At 38.4% G+C, this 17,730-nt stretch overlaps 2 protein-coding genes across 4 annotated transcripts in view; one reads left to right on the plus strand and one right to left on the minus strand.

The window, feature by feature from the left end:
• The window catches only part of LOC107095772 (cyclin-dependent kinase-like 5), an 83,223-nt gene extending 74,695 nt beyond the window's left edge, over nt 1-8,528 (plus strand). For both annotated transcript variants that reach the window (XM_015392056.1, XM_015392057.1), the window contains 2 exons: nt 3,005-3,166; nt 6,360-8,528. In XM_015392056.1, the coding sequence (XP_015247542.1) occupies nt 3,005-3,166; nt 6,360-6,719 (522 nt within the window). In that variant the 3' untranslated portion in view covers nt 6,720-8,528. The remainder of the gene's footprint in view (nt 1-3,004; nt 3,167-6,359) is intronic.
• A 1,475-nt stretch (nt 8,529-10,003) lies between these two features.
• On the minus strand, nt 10,004-13,658 carry LOC107095779 (retinoschisin-like). Of its 2 annotated transcripts, none has more exons than XM_015392070.1 (6): nt 13,570-13,658; nt 13,163-13,185; nt 12,868-13,081; nt 11,795-11,936; nt 11,515-11,710; nt 10,004-10,252 (listed from the first exon to the last, which is right to left on the minus strand). In XM_015392070.1, the coding sequence occupies exons 1-6, from the start codon at nt 13,622-13,624 to the stop codon at nt 10,100-10,102; spliced, it is 783 nt and encodes a 260-aa protein (XP_015247556.1). In that variant the 5' UTR covers nt 13,625-13,658; the 3' UTR covers nt 10,004-10,099. The 2 variants fall into 2 exon arrangements, with proteins under 2 accessions (XP_015247556.1, XP_015247555.1); XM_015392069.1 differs by having other exon boundaries at nt 13,163-13,188; nt 13,570-13,649.
• Nucleotides 13,659-17,730: the final 4,072 nt, after the last annotated feature.

The raw sequence follows: 17,730 nt of genomic DNA on the forward strand, positions 1-17,730 counted from the left end.
TCAGAGAAACAGGACTGCACTGGAAAACAGGCCGATCTCCAACATCTATAAACAAGGGTGTTGATGGCAGATGGCTAATAACTTTTGGCAAATAAAATTAGCCTTGAAGTTTTAAAGTTAGAATCACTGTAAGGTTTGGAAGGAAGCAACATGTGGAACAGCAACTTACTCCCCCTATTAGGCATGGTGGAGGTTCAATGATGCTGTGGGACAGTTTCTACTCAGTCTATTTCACTGTTGACTGTGAAATTTTCACCCACCCATTAGAGTCCACTAGGGGGCCCTGGGGTCATCTGTTGTGAGAGAAATAAACCTAAACCTTTCGGAAATCACTGCATGATTGAAACAGACATAGATTATCAGTCAAATTGGGACCACAGCCTTCTGGAAAAGAACTGTTTGTGTCACAGGGAACATGTCACAAAATAATGATTGTGTTAAGTTTTGAGGCGTAGTCTGTGTCTATATGTTATAGACCGCAAAGATTTATGGGACTCCTCATGACTCCTTAGTGTCAGACAGGAGTTCTGGGCGCTTGCTTTCGCTATATGAACGTCCTGCTTCCTTTTTCTGGCCGTAAAAAACACTTAAATGCTGAAACTGGATGCAAAATCAAAGTTTTCTATCTAAGGAAAACCAGTTGATTGTATCGACTCATTGACTCAAATGCAATCCCTCACGCTAAATCAGATGCTTTGACGCCCAGATCCCATTTAGTGTGAACACATCATTACTCCCAGAACTACTGGGACAGCACTTATCATGGTGGTCGCTGACGCAGGTTCGCTTTGGCTAAATAGTCTGAGGGTGGCACCAGACACACAGCAGATAAAGAAAACAACAGATGAGATCAAGTAAAAAAAAGGGAGACATCAGATGCTTCAGTCACATTATATGATGGGTCACAAATTCAGTTGCAACACCGGCAGTGTGTGTGCGCATGAGAGGCTGCTTCCATCACCCTTAACATGCAGGCGCCAAACAAAGAACAACATTGGCAGGCCTTTGTGTTGCAATTCTATTTTCTGACTGAATTTATTGTGGATTTTACACCCGCTAGGTGTTGCTCCTCCATTCTGAGTCCACACAAACACCTTTTAATCTCTTTCCCTGTGTTCATTATTTACAACCTACTTCACCCTTCTTTCTCCTACCCTCTTTACCTGTGTAGCGCGCCACCCACTGACAATGCATCAGTATTACATCACCTAGTAAAGCTTTGATGGCTTCAGGCAGTTTCATCTTTACACTTTTTTGTGTAGATAGTTTAATGACTTTAAGGTTTTAGCTTTAGAAAGCCCTTTAATCCAACAAATTCTTTATGTCCCACCTCTGACTAAACACTCTTAATTCAAAGGCTGCCCTTTTAAACTGATTTAATTCTCAATCTAGAGGTTTCTAGCTTAAGAAAAAGCATTGTTGTACAAGTTAATGTGCAAGATAAACTTTGATTTTTGGCTCATCCTAAAGAGATGCAGAATTGCATAGGTTTTGGCTTAGTGTATGTAATTATCAACATAACAACACTAAAGCATAGGATCAAGCTCCGCAAACCACTGACTTGATAACAGTATAGATGAAAAGGGGAGTGAAGGTGGGGGAGGAATAGTTCCTTATCCGCCATATTTCGACATATTAAACTGTCTACCACCTCTGCGGCACTAATGGTGCAGCATGGAAGCAGTGTTTGAGACTCCATTCACATTTCTATTTTTAATCGGCAGTTTGTTCAGATGCTGACAGTGGGTGGGTGTGAGGGGGGGAGATATTGCTGATGACGGAGCACAAATACACGCAATCTGGCCTCAGGGAATCAGGCAGTTTAGAGCTGGAGGATAAGGATGTATAGTTTGGAAATACTAAACTAAGCTACATCTGCTCCGGAACAAAATGATTTATGTGGTAGGAGAAGAAAGAAATTTTGTTTTTTTTAGTTAAGCCAGTGCTTAATTCAGAAAAAATGCTTGGTTGTGTTTTAAGAATATTTTCACTTAAGATTCTTATTACATTAATACATCAAAAGAAGGTCAAAAATACATAAAGTAGTTTAATTAATTTTACCGCTGTGAATGTTGCCCCCTTTATGCAGAGGTGGAAAGTAACGAAATACATTTACTCAAGTTACTGTATTGAGTAGGTTTTTTTGTGTATTTTGTATTTTTCAAGTAGTTTTTAAAATCGGTAATTTAAATTTTACTTGATTACGTTTTTTGAGTGAAGTTTTGTATTTCGTTACATTACAAATCCCATCTGTTACTGAGTAAAAAAAAACGTTGGAAAACCGAAAGGAAGACAAAAAAATCGGGCCCGGAAGCACTACAGTGAGTGACGTGATCAGCATGTAGATCTAGGCTACCAGGCGCTCTGTTTATGTTAAAAGAAGGATGGCACTCAGAATGAACAATTCATGGCAATTCCACTTTCAATTGATGTTGAAACATTGAAAACATTTTATGGGATGTTCTGCACTAAAATGACACAATATACATTTATAAGGGTCTTAAATGTCATGTGTGGCGTGTTTTATGTTGTTATTGCATTTGTTTAGAGCTTATTAATAACTGTTGTTAATGTTTGAAGAAAAGAAGGACGGCCCTCAGAACCAACAATTTATGGCACTTTTACCTTCAATTTGGTCTGAGCTAAAATTGCACATTATACCTATCTAAGGGTTTTAAATGTCATGTGTGACATGTGTTATCTTGTCATTACATGTGTATACATTTGTATAGATTTTTCTTTAATTAAAAACTAAATAGTTTTGGATTTATGACTCCTTGTCCTATTTTCACTACATGGGAGAGATCTCCTGCCCCGTTCAACTGTTGTTTGTAATGTAACTATTACTTAAAATGCATTTAAAATTAGCTATGTATTACTTTTACTTGAGTAATTTTTCTGATGGGTAATTTTGCTTGTACTTGAGTAATATTTCATCCAAGTATTGGTACTTTTACTTGAGTATGATATTTTAGTACTTTTTCCACATCTGCCTTTATGACAGGCTCCCAGTGAAGGGATGGACACGGTCATTCAGAAGAGCTCAAGGTCCTCTGGCCATCAGAGCAGTCGCCACAGGAGCCGCGACAAGAGCAGAGACAGGAACCAAGAACGAGACCGGGACAAGGACTGGCCAAGAGAGAAACTCGCCGATTCACACTCTCCAGTGAGTCAAATATTTCATGCACTGCTTTCAAATAAATTATTTAGATTTTTCTAAAACTGCTAAATAGACATTTAATTTTAAATGTAGCAACTATAGATCAATATTTATGGCCAGTTTTTTTCTTTTTGTTTTACTATTTTAGGGAAAACTGCTTTGTAATCACCATTAAAAAAAAATCTTCTGAAAAACAATAATGTAGGCTACAAAGCATCTGTTTATTTGCTTTTTGTTATATCCAGTTCTTCTTTTCTAGATGTGTTTAATTTGACATTTTGTTTAGGATAATGTGTGAATTTTAGGTCATGTCTTAACAAAAGTGCCTATGGTTTAAAACCCTTTAAATAAAATACCAAAACACTTTGCAGAATGAGAAGAACTGTTTTTTCCTTTAGACAAGAAAACACAGCATGAAATCTTAAGAAGCACCCAGTTTTACCAGTTACCAGTATGATCCCGGAAATGCTAAAATTTCAGACAGATATGTTAAGCAGTAGAGTGCAGTTTCTTAATGTTTCTCTATGGAGGCAGAAAGGCAATAAAAACATATTTATTTAAAATCTTATTTTGTTTTAGAGTTTAAATATTATTTTTAATATTTTACCTTAGTATACCCAAACTGGGCGGAAAAATACTTGCATAAAAAAATTATAAAAGAAAAACTTCCAAAAAGTTACTAATAGATTGATTGATTAGTTGTTTTATTTAAATCCGTTTAATTTAGAAATACTTTATTGATTCCAAAGGATAATAAATTGTTGTAACTCTTATAGTTTTTTTTGGAGTTATAACAGATGTTAACAGCTGTAAGGAGGAAAGATCTCCTGTAGCAGTCTGATTTCCAGCATAATGATGAAGCCTCTGACAGTCTGTTGCTGTTTAACAGTCCTTTGAAGAGGATGCTCAGAGATTTTCATGTTTATTCGATTCCAATATAATCCTGAGATAAAATGATTAACCAGTGGAGAGACAAATAATACATCTGCTCCATCTAAGCCTTGATTTAGGATCCATAGTCTTATTCGAGCACTGCCTTTATATTCATCTGTATTGTTATGACTGAGGTGGTGAGTCATCCTTAATTTCTCTTATCCTTTACCCGTAAATATTAGTTTTTTGTTTCTGAATCATTATGATGAATACATGAATCATGATGGGTTTTAAACATTGCTACCACTAGAGTTTATCTGTGTCTCCTCATTACCAGGATATCTGCTTCTTGTTCAAATGATAAAGTATTGTTGACATCATAACGACTTTAATGATAAATGTATTATTTTAGCAAAAGCAATTGCATTTCTTTATCAAATTAAAGTGGCTAGATCATGTTTTATACGCAATTGTTTTCCATATGTTGTTCAGTCAAACCATGGAGCTTTGGCTCAACATTATTATTCAGTGAGAGTCTTCACCAGCCAAGATTTTAGAATAAAAGACAGCAGAGATATTTCCTCAGGCATTGCAGCCACACCTGCTCATTGCTTTACCCCTATCCTACCAAAGTGCTGAAATAATTATGTATTAATTTAAAGGGACATATTTAAAGTATATGGGACTGCAGCAGCTAATACTGGTTGCATACATTTATGAGAACTCTGCATCCTGCTTGCTTATTATTTGTTATTTTTGTGTTTATTCTTTGTTTCTGCTCAATTTTCTTAGTAAATAAAGCCCTTCATATTTATTTATCAAAAGAGGTAAGATACTAGCCATGTGTGCAAGGAAATTCAATGAGAAAGTTCAGACGGTAATGAAGAAAAGGGCTTCAAAATCATGTGAAGTTTTGGATTCTAATACAAAATAGCGCATGGCATACTATTTCAACGTTGGTTAACTGAAGCAGGAGAAAAGCTGGTATCTAGATGTTGCACTTAGTTGATGGATGTTTGACTTAACACCCTTAATGCCACTCTTAGGGCTGATTTATACTCAGAAACCAGGTCGTCTGCATGTGTGTAGCAATTAACGCAGATATGCCCCCGCCCCTGGCGCAGACACTCTGGTGCACCTCTCCAAAATTGTAGGTGACTGCAGACAGGAGGCCTCTGATTGGTCAAATCTACATCCGCTCTTTCTATGTATATTTCCTGTTTAGTACCTTGCCGGCTTGTTTTGTTTGTATGATCACCATTGTGGGAAACGACTCGTTAAGAAGGATCAGCTAGAAGAGCGAGGTGCGCGAGAACACTGGGACCCTTTCTCCACCTGGATCCTGGATCTTTTTCCCCCTCATGTCCCTCCGTTGTCGCACAAATTTGGCCCTTGCTTTTTTCCACTTCTTCACTGCTTCGGCTGTACTGTATCTAGACCCACCGCCAGTTGGTGATTGTCCCTCTTGTGTTGTGGAATAACATAGCACAGACCACGCTTTCATTTTGGGCATAAGTCAAAAATATCTTTGACAAGCTCACTGCAACACACTGCTGCGGGAGAATAACCAGCCCTTTTAGTCTCAGTATAAACACAAACAACGTTATAAATATAAATATTGACTAATTGGTTCTGCTAGGGTTTGGTAGAATTTTTCCTTTTCCTTGTTATTCTAAAAGGGGAGGATTCCCTAGAGCCCAGAGTTGATGTAAACCAGTTTATTTAATTAATATTAGTTGGTGAGGCTCTGTAAGGCGGTAGCTGTGTCAAAGGCTGCTAGTTCCACAGTATTGCCAGCAGATGGCGCCATGACTGTTTATGTCAGCTCATTGCGGCCGGTGCTGGAATTCCATTTAGGCTCAAAAAAGACATTCAAAACACTCTCAGGAAAGAGTATAGTAGAGTGACAGTAAAAAGCCTTATTTTACTATCAAGTGGTTTGTGGTCTTTTTTGTTTAGGCATAACATGACTATGTACCTTTAAGGTGATACAAATGGGAAAAATGCTGAGGATAACAACTTAGATGGGTCACATTTGCTCTCACATCCCTTGTGGCTTGGTACCCATGAGGAGCTCTCTGAAAGTCTGGGAAAAGTTGGTTTTCCAATATAATTTTTTCTGCCACCAGCTAATTTTAATGTGTTTCTTCTGCCAGCTCAAATACACACAACAGTTGTTTTTGTTAGGAGTCCTTTTCAAAGACCTTTATAAACTTAGAAAACCACTATACATCTAAACTTCATTAGCCAGCTGTGTTTTCACTGTCTGTGTGTCTAACAAAGCCAATCCTCGGACGGTTCATGTATTCTATGGTGTGTCTTTCAGAGTCAGCCACTGAAGTCTCTGCGGAAGCTCCTGCACCTCTCCTCCTCATCCTCCAACCAGACGGGCTCCTCCGATATGCGCTACCAGCCGCTGCCTAACTCAGCCTCCGCTCAGGGCGGGTTCTCCGAAACCCGGGGTCACTCAGGGGTCGGCACGCCCCAGCTTAAGAGCCGACAGGGAGCCTACCCGCTGCCGGGCCAGCTGGACTCTGCTTGGCACTCTTCTGCCCTGGGCCGCCCCGAGGGCAACCCTTACCCGGAGCAAATGAGCATCAAGGGGGGCCAGAACGGGCATGGCTTCGGACGCCAGCCCAGGTCCCGCATACCAAACCTCAACGACCTGAAAGAGACAGCTCTGTAGTCCTCGCCGCCCTCACCTCAGCATCCCGCTTCCCTTCTGTTGCTCCGACACCTCCCCTGTAAACATGCTGAACACACAGAAACACCAACCCTCCTGTTGTAAACACTGCTTGCAATCAGGCCAAAAGCCTTTTCATGTCGTAATTTTTTTAAAGCTTCCATGTTTGATAGACTTTATATTATTACTTATGTAATTCTAAATCTAATTTGTATTATAAAGTAAATATGTTACAGATTCAGTATATACATATATCTGTATATATATATATGGATAGGTAAAGTGTAGATTTTAAGTGTAAGTATTTTTGATTTTATTAAATATATAAATATGGTACATTTTACTGTGTAGTATCAGTTTAAGATAAATCTAAGGCATTCTAAGCAAATGGAGATGAGCCAGTCATCACAGCAGAGGCTGGTAATGTCAGTACGGATGATGTCCATCTCTGCCAGGGTCGTAATTCTTTTCAGGTGCGTCACCTTTTGGATGTGCTCTGTCATTCTTGTTGCTGATGAACAAATGTGCTTCTGAAAACCCGCAGCAGCATCTCTCTGGGCTGTAGGATACTCACACGGTCCGAGAGCTTACATCTTACTACTCGTTTGTTGGATATTAAATTGATTGTCTCTTTATGAACTGCGGCCATTTTGAAATTAAGATAACTATAAACTAAACTCTATGCTTTAATCTACACTGCCCTCTGCGGGTCATAACGAAGCACTGCTCTAAGTATTTTCTAACACATTTCAAATCATGAATCAGTCGTATGCACTGATTAATTATCTAATTTAATTACACAAATCACATGATTGAAGAAAAATCATAAAAGGTTGAAGAGTTTTAATTCAAATTAGTTAAATTTCAGGGCTTTGTGTATGTTTTTAGGAGTTAATGATAGAGGACATTTAAAGGGCGTGGCTCTTCGCTCCCTTCCTGGTTTTTGGAAAGCAAAAGACCCTCTAAGTGGTTCGACTCTATCATAGAAACGCACAAACTCACTCAAAACTCTACAACCCTTGGCTGCTATAAAAACAGCGACATTTTTAACTGATTGTAAGAAAAGTATTTTTACAGCAGCTACAGGATCATAAAAGCCATTTATAGTGATGCAGTGGCTCTCAAATGAACAAAGTCGACCTTTAATTTTCAAAGCTGTTTGCTTTAATCAACATTTAATCTAATTTGCATATGTTTTCTCGCTTTCCTGTAAATCCTGCTCTGAAAAGCAATCAGTGCGTGTTAACTTCAAATATCTTTCAACCATTGCACCTGGATTTGTTTACTTGGCTCTCTTTTTTTTTTTTTACTTCAAAATCGTATCATCTCTATATTATAAAAGCAATTGCTTCATCTAATTAATTATAAAGCTGTAGCCCCCTTATATTTTATGGCAAATCCAGGTAAAGGTGTAAAAAATGCCTCCGAGGTGATCCACCTTTTTTACAGTAGCATAATCTTACAGGAAATATATTAAATATTTCAAATTTTACATTATTTTCACATTAGGACCGTTTTATTTTTTACTATAATTTTTTGTTGTTGTTGTTTTAATATGTTTTTAAAACCTAATAGCAATTTTTTTCTCTTTCCTTGAGGTGACACAGAGTCTGTTACAGTGCAGTAATAATAATCTCCAAAGTTCAATGTTAGAAAACAGCAAAGGGATGCTTCATATTGTTGGTCAGCAAGTTACTATGACAACCATTAGATGCTATCAACACGCTGTTTAAGACCAGAAATTTTTCATTTTTTATTTCTTTGTTAAAAAAAAGTAAACTGGTAAAGTTTGCCAAGCCGTCCTGGGACTTTAGGTGTCTGAGCGGTCTGAGACTGAAACTTTAAATAAACACTTTTCAGAGGGGAGGGTTGCATAAAACAAAAGATTAGTACAGATTAAGCACCTTATACCCCCACCGCATGGTGTGCTGTGGGTCCTTCTTATCCTTTTAGTATTTTAGTTGACCTTTTAAACTAAGAACCAGAGGAAAAGCAATAGCTCATTATACCCAAACTTATTTACAGCCAAAGCAATAATTGTAAAAGTAGGGCTACCAACATGCACAGACAGCAGGATGGTACAAATAGAGACATTTTAACATCTTTACCTGGCATGCTAACAGTTTGCTATCTAACTTTCCCTTTTTGTTTGCCATACTCTTAAATTTAAGTTGCTAAGTACGCTTTATTTCTTTTTAATTCTAGTTACTTTTTTCACCAACTTTCTTGAACTAAATTGTATTTCTCTCCTCTCAGCTTCCATGCAGTGTTTCCAGGTATCCTCTGATCTGATTGGGAGTTACTGCACCACTGCGTTTCTCACTGATAACACACATTTGAACAACATAGGACGAACTTTTGAAAATGTGAAACCCTTTGTTGGGATAATGTGGACCTGTAATGTTGTTATTTTGTTGGAAATGAAGTGCCATGACAGCAGCTCTGCAGAAACAAGTCTTAACCTTTGTTTTTAGTTTTATTTTTTTAATATTTCACTCTGAAGAGCCTTTGTGGCTTAGCAATATTGTCCTGACTCTGTAAAATGACTTCTCACTTCCTGTTTATCATGTGTAAAGCGAGTGTGTCGGCTGGTTTTGTTACCTTATGGGGACATTTTACTAGTATAATATCCTACATTAAGGGGATTAACAGGTCTTTGTGGAAATCAGTCAAATGAGGAAAAGTTATCTTCTTGGGTTGGGGGTTAGGTTTGATCTGGGTTTAGTTTGGGTTTTCGGTGAGGTATGTGTTGGTAATATAAAGAGTAAAGGTAAGAATGGGCGTTAGGCCATAGAAATGAATGGAAGTTTATATAAAGTCCCCTTAAGCGTGACGCCTGTGTGAGTGTGAGGACTGAGACCAGCGACACACCGAGTCAAAGAGACGTTCCTCTCTTTCAAATTTACCATTTTTCGCTGAAGGAGCACCGTGTATTATATTAATACTGACGTGTGACTTACTTGTTTGGTAATATTTATAACAGAGCAATGTTTATCAGCTGTTTAAATGAGATCGAGTATAAAGTTTGTGCTTTTTCTTTGGTTACAGACACGATTTAGTAGCATAGTCTGTGTTAAACCTGCTTACTTTTCTTTTTTTCCAACATGGAATTTTCATGAAATATGAAATCCTTAATTCAACGAATGCGTAACTTCTTTAGAATATTCATGTTTACATTTGTGACAGTAAATCTCCAATAAAATAAGCTTATTTGATTCAAATAGTACAAAGTTTTTTAAAGTGTTTAATCTTCCAAAGCAAAGTTTGAACATGTATCATTTTTTTTCCCAGCAGTTGTTCCAATAATATTTGTCTTTAACCTTAAATAAAGTGCCTGCTGGCAGGGAGATGGTGGATGGGGGTGGGAGCAGTCCTGTATGCCTTCAGGTGCACTTGCTCATGCACATTAACAGCTCCATCCTGATGGCGATGCGGGTGTGCCAGCCCAGAGGGAGGAGGCGGATGTAGCGAGCTACGATGGGGGGGCGCAGCAGGTTCTGCACGGTGGAGGAGCGATCAGAGTTCCCATAGAAGACCTGAGGAGAAATACAGCAACATGATTCATCTTATATTGCCTTTTTTGGGGGGGCGTTCAGGTGGTGCAGTGGTTAGTGCTCAAAACCCATGTACTGAGGCCTTAGTCCTCAACGCGGCTGACCCGGGTTCGAAGCCAACCTGTGGTCCTTTGCCGCATGTCTCTTACCCTCTCTCTTACCCCCTTTCCTGTCAGCATACTGTCAGAAAAAGGAGCCACTAGTGCTGCAAAAACTTGCAAAATTCTCATTTCTTGGCTGCACAATAATAATGCCTTACAAGCATATTCATGAACATTTTGTTACATTAAAACCTTTAAACCCAAGAGTGGTTTCACTTACATAGAAGATGTTAATTGAAAGCATGATTGTGGCCCCCCCTGCTTTCAAATGTCATTTAATTGTAAATAGAGCTCACTTGTTTTAATGTGAGCAGAGATGCAGCTGCTTTGTTAAGGCCTCAGGTTTGTTAGAGAACGTTAGTTAATCAGTAACATCATGAGGACCAAGAAAAAGAGCTCAGAGGTCAGTGAAGAAGTTTTAAACAGAGTTAGATTATAAATCAACATTTAAAGCTTTAAACATCACACAGAACTCTGTTGGATCCATCATCTGCAAAGGGATAGTTAAAAGGCTTGGAAGGGAGAAAAAAAAGAGGGCTGTGATGGGTCTGGAGGAGCTGCAGAGATCCTCATTTCAGGAGGGAAAACATGTTTGACGGGATTGGTATTAGTTTGTATTATGTCATTTTATTGTAAAACTGAGCAAATTTCCATCTCCATTTTATTTGTTAAACTGGAGGTCTTCAACTCCACAGAGGTACTGCGTGGAGGTCGCAAAAATTATGGTTGATTAGACTTTTTTTATATTCATCCCTGCAGTTTTTTCCACTAATTGAAATGTCTTTAAATCCACATTAACATAAATTCAACAGACTGTAGTAAACAGATAAATGGAGGCAGAAGATGTCTTTCAGTCATCAATGCTAATTACTTTCGTTACATGACTCCATCTGTAATAGAGTGACTATAGGACCAGTTTGATATAACACAATTTCATACAATATATATAATTAGGGGGTCCCCGCTCCATATCACCATCAGTTTGGGGGTCCTTGGCCTGGAAAACCTTGAAAACCCTTGTGTTAAACATTAATAAATCTGTATAGAAATAGTTTTTGAGAAACGCCTTTGCTATGCACTATAGTTACAGCACCATAAACAAGGTAACTCTCTTCACATGACTTAACTGTTTAGTGAACCCACCCTGTTATTTCCTGTTTGGTCTTTGTAATAGATCCAGTTGAGGGTTTCCACAGTGCGATACTGGATGCTGTATTTAGTGATCCACTCATCAGCGTCACAGCGGCCCTGGATCAAGATTCCAGACACCACTCCCACCTCCTTCAGGTCGATCTGGATCCACTGTTGCTGGTCGTTAAACTTGGACAGCCAGGCACACCTAGCAAAAAACAGAAAGAAGAAAACTTGTTTTCATGACAGGATAAGCGGACGTTAACTGGAAACAAGAGCAGTTTGTAATCACCCAAATCCTTGGTTGTTAAGGCGAGCCTTGTTTGGGGTCCAGGAGGAGTACCAGCCGCTGTACTGGTCCTGGTTGGAGCAGCTGATCTGGTCCGAGGCCACAGATCCTGATTCGAAGCCCAGGGCTCTATGGTATGGGCATTCTGTGGAGGACATATTCTTGTTAATTCCATTTAGTTATTTTATAAAGGAAAAGTTTTAAGACTAGTCTTAAAGCAGAGAGTGTTTCTGCCTCACGGACAAACCTGGCATAATTAGAGACTAAAAATGATGCAGGGTTGCGTGCATTATTTTTGCAGTGTAGGATTTAAAGAAGATGCATTCAGCCACTCTTACACTGATCCTCAAATTACTGGTATTCTTATAAAGAGAGATTATTAAACAGTGTAATTTAATCACAGGATAAATCAGTCTATGAACAACTTAGACGTTTCTTATAAATGATTAGCAAACAAAAGGAACACAGCAGACAGGTCAGATTTACTGAATCCAGATTATAGCTTGAGGTGATCCAGCTTACGGTGAGCTTTGATCCACGGAGGAACAGCATGATCAGACAGGAGATGATGATTGAAGCATTATCTGATGCAAGCTTCTCTCCACACCATAATGACAGGACAGCCCTTATTTTGAGCATGCTAATCTGCTCATCACATTCCTGCACAGGTAATGGGATTAGCCAGCACTGTTTGTCATTCCGGGTTTGTTCAGAGCAGCTCTTCATATCCGAGTCTCAAGCTGTCACTTTTGATCCCCTTTTATCTGTTATTCTGCACAGAAAGGGCTGGGAAAATCTTATTGATGTGAATGATAGTGATTCCTCTCACTTCAGACCCATGAGACTTGCATTATAATTGCATTTAGGGATCATGAGATTTAAACCACCTGCAAGTTCTGTGTTTCAGATATCTGAAATAAAATACTCAGGAAAAACAAAACTCAGCCAATGACCTAAATGAGGCATTCGTCAACATGAATTTGTCTGTAAAACCCACCTGGTAAAAGAAACACCTTAAATATCCTCTTAACTGAGACAGAAAGTCAGCAGAGGTGAGAGCCTTTCTGAGTCCTTACCTGGCATGCAGTTCAGCAGGTGACCCTGAGGTGGTGGCAATGAGGTCGGCGGCACAGGTGAGATAGCAGCAGGGTTGCGTGTTGGCGAATCCACGGACTCGCAGTCACAGGTGCAGGCCTTGACATTTCGCGTCCACGTCTCAATCACCTGCTGCTCCTCCTCCTGTAGCTCTTCCTCTTGCAGCTCTTCCACCTGCTGGATGGTCTCCTCTTCCTGGAGAACACACAGGGGGAATCAATCTAAAGCCTCTTTTTCAGTCACCTTAAGTTACATACTGGTGTAATGCAATCTCACCTCCTGTGATCTAACCGGGATCACTGCTGCACAAATGTATAAAAGAACAACAAAAATCAGATAAAATAGATTGCATAGAGATACCATAGGTTTTATATATATCAGAAAAAGATAATAAAAAAAAACTTGTGGCCTTTTTTTGCAAATAAACTGATATATCTTATTTCTTAAGTCTGTATATATGAATACATGTAAACTCTAAGGCTAAACTGTACAGCTCTGTCACAAAAATTAGACACTTGTTTCTCTCTTGAGATCATGTTAATTCCAATCTACTGGATCCTACACTGTTTTTAATTATTGTTTCTGTTATATCAAGAAATAGCAAACAGTTTTTTTTTTTTTATATAGTTTAGCTAATAAACATCCCTGCAAAAAAAAAAAAAAAGAACTCCACAGTGGCTTACCCTGAGAAAGGAGCAGAAGGAAGAGCACAGCGGCACAATAAGCAGGGACCTCCATCGTCTTGTTCAGCTGTGGAGGACTGACGTGTGTGATACCCTACTTTGGTGGACAGGATTACTATAATCCACAGGACTGTGATGGCCTCATAATGCTCTTTAGTGGCACTTAGACACCTCCCTTGGACAACTCGATTATCCTGCATCTATCCTACTGTGGACAGCTTCAGGAGAGGAAGGTCTTCCTGATGAGTAGTCATCACCGCTCTGCAAAACATGCCTTTTAGTCAAACTGGTTACAGTTTTCTGCCTGTATGCCTCGATCACTGGCTGCCGTCCAAGAGCAGCCTTACGCAAAAAGACTACTATTAAAAGATGACATGGCAGATGTCTAAACTAGGGTTAAATTTCCAATTTCTATGTACTTTGTAGAGATTTTATTGCCAAACAGAGGAGCAGGCAGGATGCAGCTACTATAACAAGAAAAAGTTAAAAACATAAAGTTAAGGGTTTAACAAATACTTGCGTGGAGAATAAAGAAAGAGCTAAGCAGAATGATGAAAAGTGGTGCCTTCTGTCCCCCAGTAGCCTAAGCCTATAGCATTACTACAGAGATGGCTAAGGACAACTTGAACCACTCTAACTATAAGATTTATCAAAAAGAAAGGTTTTAAGGTTGGTCTTAAAAATAGACAGGGTGTCTGCCTCATGGACTAAATTTGGTAGTTGGTTTCAAAGGAGAGGAGCCTGATAACTAAAAGATTTGCCTCCCATTCTACTTTTAGACTTTCTAGGAACTACTAGTAAGCACAAAGTACTCTGTTAGGAACATAAGGAATGATCAAATCTCTGATATAAGATAGACTTTGGTCCTTTAGAGCTTTATGCACAAGGAGGATTTTAAATTCTATTGTGGATTTAACAGGATGGCAATGAAGAGAAGCTAGGATAGAAGATATATGATCTCTCCTTTTAATTTTCATCAGAACTCTGGCTGCAGCATTTTGGATCAGCTAAAGGAATTTAAATACAGTTCTTGACTTCCTGATTGTAAAGAATTAGAACAGTCCAGCCTTGAAATAACAATTGCATGGAGTATTTTCTCAGCATCACCTATGGAGAGGATATTTCTAATTTTTGCAATATTCCAGACATGAAAAAAGAAAAATCTAAAAATCTTTTTAACATGGGATTTAAATGACAAGCCCTGATTAAAAGGAATGCAAAGTTGTTGTTTTTTTACATTATTATCTGAGATCAATTTGATTCCATCCAAATGAAGTGACTGGCTAATCAGCTTCTTTTTCAAAGACTCTGGTGCAAAAAAAAAAAACATCTTTTGTTTTGTCTACATTCAAAAGCAAAAAGATTTTATGTCTTAAAGACATATCTCTAGTCTATTTAATGGGATAGTTTCTTTAGGATTTAGCGACAAATATAACTAGGTTTCATGAGCATAACAGAGAATTAATCCCAGTCTGTCAAAGAATTCTACCACTTGGATCATTTATGTGGTAAAGAGAACTGGTCGTAGCACTGATCCCTGTGGTATTCCACAGGTAACCCTGTAGCTTCGGGAAGATTTATCATTAACAAGAACAAACTGTATGTAAGATATCTAAAATCGGATCCCTTAATACGTATAGAATGTTCAAGCCTTTTTAAAGAAAGTATTATGATCAGCTGTGACAAATGCAGGACTGAGATCTAAAAGGAAGGGTACAAATACAAGTTGATTATCTGAGGATCCTTGGGGAGAAGTGGGCTGCCATTGTGTGGCGCCCAGTGGAGCAGGTTGGGATTAAGGGTTTTGCACAGGAACGCCTTGTACTTGAAACCTTCTCAGAGCCCAAGCGCACTGCTTAACCCACCAGGGCAACACTCCCCTACAAAACACTCCACTATGTTTCAGTGCTACGATGAGCTCTGAAACCTGAATGGAACTTTACAAATAGGTAACGTCTGTGTACTTACATACTTGTTTAATTACTGCTTTCTAATGAATTATAGCTAAGTAAAGAGGTCTAGTAGTTCGAGTCATATGGATTTAGAGAAGGTTTCTTAAGTAAAGGTTTAATTACGGCTACCCTAAAAGCCTGAGGTACACATCACTGTAAGAAGGATTGATTAATCATATCTAAAAAAGAGGGAATACCTCCTTCAATGACTATAGGAGGATAGGAACTGAATCTAAATCACAAGCTGAAGGCTTAAATAAGGATAATAGTTTTAAAATCTCAGAAATTTCAACTGGTTTAAAACAGTCCAAACATAGTTCAGGTTCAATACTTACCTCCAATGCTGCCTCACATAGCTCTAAATTAAACAAGTGAGCCAGTTTCCTGTTGACAAAGTCTGCCTTTTTTAAGACACTGCATTGTCTAAACAGTGAGCAGAGACAAGGTAACACAGTCAAAAAATTAATTAACTTGTGAAGGGGATTAATTTCAATTGTTACCATCTTCAGTATTGTTCTTTGATACAGAGGAGATAAAAAATTTTTTAACAGATTCGAACATACGTATGTATTACTGCATTATCTGATTTGTATTTGTAATCCAGTTTTGTGGGAGAACTTTGTTAAATTAAGTTTGATGGTTAATAAAAAGTGATCAGATTGGGCAGTGTTATGAGGAAATACTGTTATTTCTTTACAGGTAATGCCATATTTCGGCTCAAGGTCTAAAGTATGAAGGTGAGACTGTGTGGGACTGTGCACATTTTGAACACAGCCAAGCGAGCGTGAGATAGCATTAAAGGCTACCTTTAAGTTATCATCTTCATCTTTTGGTATGACTCTTATGCTCTCCTTCCATTTAACACTTGATCGCTAATTCTGCTGGTCTATGAAATAAGACAGATTAAACTTGTGGTTGCATTGTGAAAACATTTTTTAGTCCACTAGGTGTGTAAAACCAAGATTCCTCGAGTTGCACCTCCAAGACAACCTCACCTGGACTCTAAACACCACCTACCTGGTCAAAATGGTGAAAAGCGCTTGTACACCCATCCTCACCACCTTCTACAGAAGCACCATAGAGAGCATTCTTACCAGCTGTTTCACTGTGTGGTGTGGAGGCTGCAGCATCTCAGACTGGAAGAAGGTGAGGAGAACAGTGAGAACTGCCGAGAGGATCATCGGTAGGCCTCTTCCCTCCATTAAAGACATTTCATCCCAGCGATGTGTGTCCTGTGCCCGTAACATTATAACTGACCCCTCACACCCCCACAATGGGCTGTTCTCCCTGCTGCCCTCTGGGAAGAGACTTCAAAGCATCCGATGCAGGACCAGCAGATTCTAAAACAGCTTCTTCCCCACCGCCATTAGACTGCTGAATGTTGTGTAAAATGAGATTTAAAAAGAAATGCTGAATGAATCTGTAAATCACATACCAGTCTTATGTTTACATTTTATCACTGCTGCTTACTGTATATTTCATCACTGCTCACTTTAAAGATGAAAATGTCTTTAGAGATTTTTGTATACACTCTGTGTGTACAAAATGACAATTCAGTCTATCTAAGGCTAAGTCTGAGTCTAAATGCTTTAGTAAATAGCAAACATATACTCTTTGATATCTATATATGAATTTTAGAGTCTCAAAACTGGTTTGGAAGATAGAAAGTGGGCTGAACAAGCCCAGTTTTCCTTGTTCTTTTGGAACTTAATAAGGAATTAATCTGTCTGATAGAGATCAGTCCCAATCAAATGTTAAAGCTTTTGCGGGGCAAATATTATTACCACAAATAATCAGATAATTAGATCTATTTAGGACTGTCTCTCTTATTAAATCACTTGCCTTTCGCTCTTCCACTTTTATTTTTCAGTTTTTGACAGATTGCTGCGTAGATTCAGCCATATTTTTTTAATCAAGAATAGACTCTGTGCTGAGCTAAATACTGCTCAGAGATTAACCTAATTATCATTCAGCATCCCCATTTCTTGCTAAGCTAAGATATAATTTCAAGAGTACGTTGATTAGAAAATGTTCTTTCTTTTTTTCTTTTAAGGACTAATAAAATTGTTGGAGCCAAATATTTTTTGTTAATAATTAACAAAGTTTTTTGTTTTTGACTAGCTAAGTTTATTCTACTCTATTGTTTGATATCTGTTATGAGATTGTGTTTTTTTTGGTTATTTAGTTATGTTCCTTTCTTTCTGGTTAG

The sequence above is a fragment of the Cyprinodon variegatus genome, unplaced genomic scaffold (genome assembly GCF_000732505.1).
Source record: "Cyprinodon variegatus isolate N-32 unplaced genomic scaffold, C_variegatus-1.0 Scaffold572, whole genome shotgun sequence".
NCBI lineage: Eukaryota > Metazoa > Chordata > Actinopteri > Cyprinodontiformes > Cyprinodontidae > Cyprinodon > Cyprinodon variegatus.